Here is a 6270-nt window from a genome sequence, read left to right as displayed (position 1 = left end):
TGAATTAAAGAAATTTTTTATATATATAAAGTGTAAATAAACGTATGAGATCTAGGATGCAACCTAGAGTGCTGATCAAGGCATCATCCAATCAGGACATAGTATAGGTGATATCAATAACTGCCATATAGTAAACTTCCTTCTTCTTTGCTGCTCAGCAGATGGTGAAGTTATGTCATTTTTTCTCTCTCATAATTTTATATATGGTTGTATAAAATATAGATGATTTAATCCTTTTATTACTATTTCATATATTTATTTATTAATTAATTAATTTATTTATTAATTCATTTATTAATTCATTTATTAATGTATTTATTAATTTATTCATATTATTTAAATTCCTTTTATTTCTTTAATCTCCTTAATTGATTGTACCCTATATATGTGTATGTATATATATAATATATATATATATATATTCTTTTTCTTGCATTTGTTTTTTCTTTTTTCACAAAATATCTTCTACATAGTTCCTCTTCTCATTATTTCATTATAATATGCATTTTATGTAGGTTCCTAGCTCTGAATCTTGATCTTTTATATCACTCCTAACTTTCTGTTTGCTCCTACCTGTTACTGCGCATCTTTTATTTAAACTGCGTCATCGCCGCCATTCCCCAGCACGGGACCCGTCCTCTGCGTCTTTCCAGGTGACTGTTCTCTCCTCTCGCGTCTCGAGCTCTGCTTGTTCTCGCGAGATCACTTGACAGCGAGGTCATCTCCTGTCAAGCGTTCCCGGGCTTTCGGCATTCACCTCACAGCTGCCAAAGCCAGAGGACGCGTCTGTTGTCTAAACACTCATTTGTATCCTTATATGTAAATACCTCTGTCCCCTCCCAAAAACCCTCCCAAAATCTTTTAGTTTATCCTCTACAGCCACCTTGTGGCTGTTTTACTTATTACATCTTAATATTTTATAGTTTTAAAAATTATATTACCCATATGGGTTTACCTTATGTTAATATATTGTTTATTTATTAATTCATGATTTTAATACGATTAATTGATGAATATACTTAATTAATATATATATTTAATTAATTTATTACCTCATAATATATTTATTTTTAATTACATTAGATATTTTTAATGCTTCTATTTATATTTAATTTTCCTTAATTGCCTTATATACAGTATATCCTTATACATTATTTTACACCACTATTTTATCAATATGTCCCAGGACAATAGTCAAATCTCATGTGATAAAGTTAATCCTGATGCTCTACAGTCCATGGTAGATGCCTCAGTGTCTAAATCTATACAAAATGCAGTTTTTACTCTGCAAGAATCTTTTGAAAAATCACTATCCAATGTGATGGCTCGCTCTGGCACTACTATTACAGGGGTGTTACCTCCTATAACCCCATCGGATCAATATTGGTCCCCTGCCGAATCTGTGTCTCGTTTGGCAAAAGGTCTTAGAGGTCCTGGTAAAGCAAAATCAAAAAAGCGCCATATCCTAGGCAAGGTGCCATACACCTCCAAAAGTGTGAAAGACACATCAGAAACTTACCATGAGACCGATATCACCCAACATATGGGTTCTAAACCAGACCTACCTTCTAGTGGTTCTAAGAAACCTATTTCCTCACCCTCTGCCCAAGAGGAAGTCCAACCTATCAGGGCCACGACTTCCACTTTTAGAGCGAAGCCAGACTCCTACCGAGTTGTCTCATCCGAAGAATCTGAGGATTCTGACATACATGAAGTGGATGAAATTTTATATGTCTCGGCGGAAAGTGAGTCAGATCATGATGACCCTGCTATGCAGGAAGACACTACAGTGAACCTACCTGGGGATGCATATTTTGACCCCACTCTGATATGCCATCCACGGTCTGGTGAGTGGCTTCCCAATCAAAGGATTGCGGAATTTTTAGCTCTTCGAGCTAATAAATCTTTGGACCGTCCATCCCGTAGCAAGCTAAAGGCGGAATGCCCTCGTCCCTCTCTGCCTAATAACGCTTCTGCTACTCCGGAATTGGACCCTCTTCTAGCCAAATTCCTGTTTAAAACGGGTAAAAATCCGAAGAAAGGAGTGGACCGTAGTTTTAAGTCCTGTCAGGACAAATTGATGGACCTTCTTGGCCCACTCTCAAAAATTTTGGATATGGCTGATGAAGCGTCCAATTCTAATACTACTGTTGATACTGAGACCCTTAAAGGTTGGATTCAACGTGCCATTTGTATATTCGGCAACGCTAACTCTGCGCTCTCCACTGAGAGAAAGAGATCGATACTCATGAAAATTGACCCACAACTTACCAACCTAGCCACTGCCGAACCGGTCAACCCCACAAACGGCATGCTTTTTGGAGATGATTTCATAAGAGAGCTTAACAAATATGTTGGGCTTTTTTCGTCTCTTAATAAAGCTCAAGTATCAATGAAAAAAGTATTCTCTAGTAGAATTTTTGGGAGGGCCGGAAAAGGCCGGGGCCGATTTTCCGGCCGGTCATCCCACTATAGAACTTATAGAGGCCCCTACTCTCAACCACCCACACAATTCACTGCCCCACCTACCACTCCCTCCCCATTTTTCCCTTACAGGTCCAGACCTTGGCGTTCCAGAGGCCAAAGAGGTTATCCCCGCTCAAGACCTCCCACAGGTAAGCCTACCCCTGTATTCTTCCCAACATATCCCATTAGGGGGAAGACTCCTTCATTTTTTCCACAATTGGACTATGATTACATCCGACTCTTGGATACTAAATACAGTCATGGGTTACCAAATAGAATTTGTCACCCCTCCTATCCAAACACATTTACCTCATCCAATCCAATTTTCCCTATTGGACAAAAAACTCATAGATCTAGAGGTCCAAGAATTGGCTTCCAAAAGAGCAATTATATCTGTACCCCCACATTCCATGGGATTCCTAAGCAACCTCTTTCTGGTAAAAAAGAAAGACGGAGGTCACAGACCTGTGATCAATTTACGTCTTTTAAACAATCTGGTTGTTTATCGTCACTTCAAGATGGAGGGCATCCATCTTCTAAGAGACATTCTTCTGAAAAACGATTGGTTAGTGAAGATAGATCTAAAAGATGCTTATTTGACAGTACCAATCCATCCATCTTCTCAACCTTTTCTTCGTTTCCTTTGGAACGATCAGACATGGCAATTTACTTGTCTCCCGTTCGGTCTTTCATCAGCCCCATGGTGCTTCACAAAACTACTGAAACCAGTAGTTGCCTCTCTAAGAAGTCGCGGAGTTCGTCTTATTATTTATCTAGACGACATCCTCCTTATGGCTCAAACAAAAGAGTCACTTTTGCTCCACATGAACTGGACATTACACCTCTTAACTCATCTAGGATTTCTCATCAATCACAAAAAATCCATCCTGAATCCATCTCAACATCTGGAATTTTTGGGTTTCATGATAGATACTCAACTGACCACTTTGAGTCTCCCTCCAAGGAGATTGAAAGTTATTCGGAAAGAAATCCGACAGATTCTCCACAAAGATATCTTATCTCTGAGAACAATAGCTCGAATTGTGGGTCTCCTTTCAGCCTCCATTCAAGCCATTTTTCCGGCTCCTCTTCACTACAGAGCTCTCCAACGCCTAAAAATTCGCCACTTGAGACAAGGTCTCGGTTATTCAGACGAAGTTCCTCTGTCCTCAGAAGCCAAAGAAGAGCTTCTTTGGTGGCTCAATCACATAGAATCTTGGAATGGGAAAACGATTTTCCATCCGAATCCGGACATCGTCATCGAATCAGATGCGAGTCTTTCCGGATGGGGTGCTCGTTGCGGCTCCCTTTCTACAGGAGGCAAATGGTCTCCTTCAGAATCCCTTCTTCACATAAACTGTCTAGAACTTCTGGCAGGATTTTTTGCTTTAAAAAGTTTTGTAAAGAATTCCTCCCATTGTTGTATTCTTCTTCGTATGGACAACATTTCCGCTGTCCAATACATCAATCATTTGGGAGGCACAACTTCAAAAATTCTTGCAGATTTTGTCAAAGAATTTTGGCATTTTTGTTTAGACAAGAATATTACCCTGAAAGCGGAATACCTTCCCGGAATTTCCAATTCAGTAGCGGATTGGTATTCTCGTCATTTGACGGATTCCAGCGATTGGAAACTTCATCTTCCAATCTTCCAATCGATCAATTCTCTTTGGGGTCCTTTGCACATAGATCTTTTCGCATCCCGTCTCAACACTCAATTACCTCTTTTTTACAGTTGGCGCCCGGACCCGGAAGCTTTGGGGATAGACGCCTTCCTGCAATTTTGGCCTCAAAAGACTCTTTATGCCTTTCCTCCTTTCAATCTCATTCCTCGAGTTCTATTTCAAACCTCTATACAGAAATCAACTCTAGTCCTCATAACACCACTATGGCCAACCCAGTCTTGGTTTCCCCAAATTCTTCATCTACTCTTAGATTTTCCCCGTCTTCTTCCTTCATGTCAGAATCTTCTTCTGGATCCCCAAGGGAATTTCCACCCTCTGGTTCTGTCGGGACAATTACCTCTAGTCGCTTGGTTAATTTCGGGTCACCAAGATCTAACCTCCAACTTTCAAAATCAGCTCAGGACATCTTATCTGATGCATGGGCCCCAGGTACCAGATCTGCTTACAGATCAGCCTGGAAACTTTGGTCTGATTGGTGCGATAGAAGACATTTGGATCCCTTACAAGCACCTATATACCACATTTTAAATTTCTTATCTGCCTCTTTTGATGCTGGTAAAGCGTACAGAACCATTAATCTTTATCGTTCAGCTATATCCTCTAGACATGTACCTGTCGACTCCATTCCTATTGGTAGACATCCTTTGGTCTGCCAACTGCTTAAAGGAATTCGTTTCCGTAGACCACCTTTACCAAAGTACACTTCCACATGGGACGTGAATCTAGTTCTCAATATGTTCATTTCATGGGATGATAACGATTCCCTCTCTTTAAAATTTCTTTCATTTAAACTCACTACACTTCTATGCCTTATCTCGGTGAAGCGGGTCTCTGATGTCAAATCTCTTGACATTTCTCATAGACAATTTACTCCTCAAGGTGTTATTTTTTCAATTTATCGTCGTACTAAAACTAACCTTCAATCAGTTTTCTACCCATCTTTTCCACATCACGAAAAACTATGTGTGGTTCGTTGCCTCAGATCTTATGAACAAAAAACTGAATCTCTTAGGAATACTTCCCATTCTCAATTACTAGTTTCCTTTTGCAAACCTCATGCACCTGTATCCTCTCCTACTCTGGCACGATGGGTTAAACAAACTTTACAACTTGCTGGTATTGACACTTCAAAATTTACTGCACACTCTACTAGAAGTGCTGTCTCCACTAGACTTTTCCAATCTGGAGCTTCTCTATCAGACTTACTTAAAGCTGCCAACTGGTCTTCTGACTCTACCTTTAAAACCTTCTACTTTAGACCTGAATCACATGTTTCCATGTTATTGTTATAATCTAATGTATTTTATTCTCTTATATTTTAATTAGAGTCTATAATATTTATCGTAGCTTTGAACTAGCATAATACGAAGCGTTTTGTTTTGCCTTAAAATTGAGAATTTTCCTATCCTGGGTGACGGAAAATTTGGATTTTAATAAAAACAAAACGCGAGTATTATCCCTCCCAGAACCCATCCCTGTAATTGTATTTTTTCTTTCTTTCAGTTCAACAATGAGTGCTTCATCTTCTCCTGTTACAACATTTGTCATCAATGGAGTTCCTTATTGCATTCCGCTTGGTTTTCCTGTTCTACGATTACCTGTTGATGATTGTTCCTGTTTTTTCTGACATCTACTTCGCAAAGAAGAAGGAAGTTTACTATATGGCAGTTATTGATATCACCTATACTATGTCCTGATTGGATGATGCCTTGATCAGCACTCTAGGTTGCATCCTAGATCTCATACGTTTATTTACACTTTATATATATAAAAAATTTCTTTAATTCATCTACTACTTATATGCTGCTGAGTTTTAGTAAAGAAGTTTAATAGCATAATACTCGCGTTTTGTTTTTATTAAAATCCAAATTTTCCGTCACCCAGGATAGGAAAATTCTCAATTGTCCCCCATAAACTATTCCCAGGGTAACACAGTCATTTACAATTATAATTTAGGCAAACCTTTTGCTGCTTTTTAGCAGCATTGATCATGCTATAAAATGCTTTATATCACGGTAGCAACAGATAGGCCGCAGGGCATCGCCTATGCCCTGTATGTCAGTGGTGGGACCACTGTGTGATTCACAAACAGATCCCAATGCATGTGCCCTTTATCATT

The 6270-nt window shown here is 39.1% G+C and overlaps 1 protein-coding gene across 1 annotated transcript; it reads left to right on the top strand.

Moving 5' to 3' along the window:
- Positions 1-1247: 1247 nt before the first annotated feature.
- Positions 1248-5974, top strand: LOC130291262 (uncharacterized). The gene is made up of 2 exons (XM_056539842.1): positions 1248-2615; positions 5655-5974. Exons 1-2 carry the CDS (start codon positions 1322-1324, stop codon positions 5663-5665), a joined length of 1305 nt encoding a protein of 434 aa, XP_056395817.1. The 5' UTR covers positions 1248-1321; the 3' UTR covers positions 5666-5974.
- The last annotated feature ends 296 nt before the right edge of the window (positions 5975-6270 follow it).

Source organism: Hyla sarda, chromosome 9 (genome assembly GCF_029499605.1).
Source record: "Hyla sarda isolate aHylSar1 chromosome 9, aHylSar1.hap1, whole genome shotgun sequence".
NCBI lineage: Eukaryota > Metazoa > Chordata > Amphibia > Anura > Hylidae > Hyla > Hyla sarda.
The sequence above is the reverse complement of the archived record's forward strand: the minus strand, read 5'-3'. Positions and strand labels throughout refer to the sequence as shown.

What these genes read in the sequence shown, in the direction of transcription:
- LOC130291262 (XM_056539842.1), top strand. Translation starts at nt 1,322, where the DNA reads ATGGCTCGCTCTGGCACTACTATTACAGGGGTGTTACCTCCTATAACC.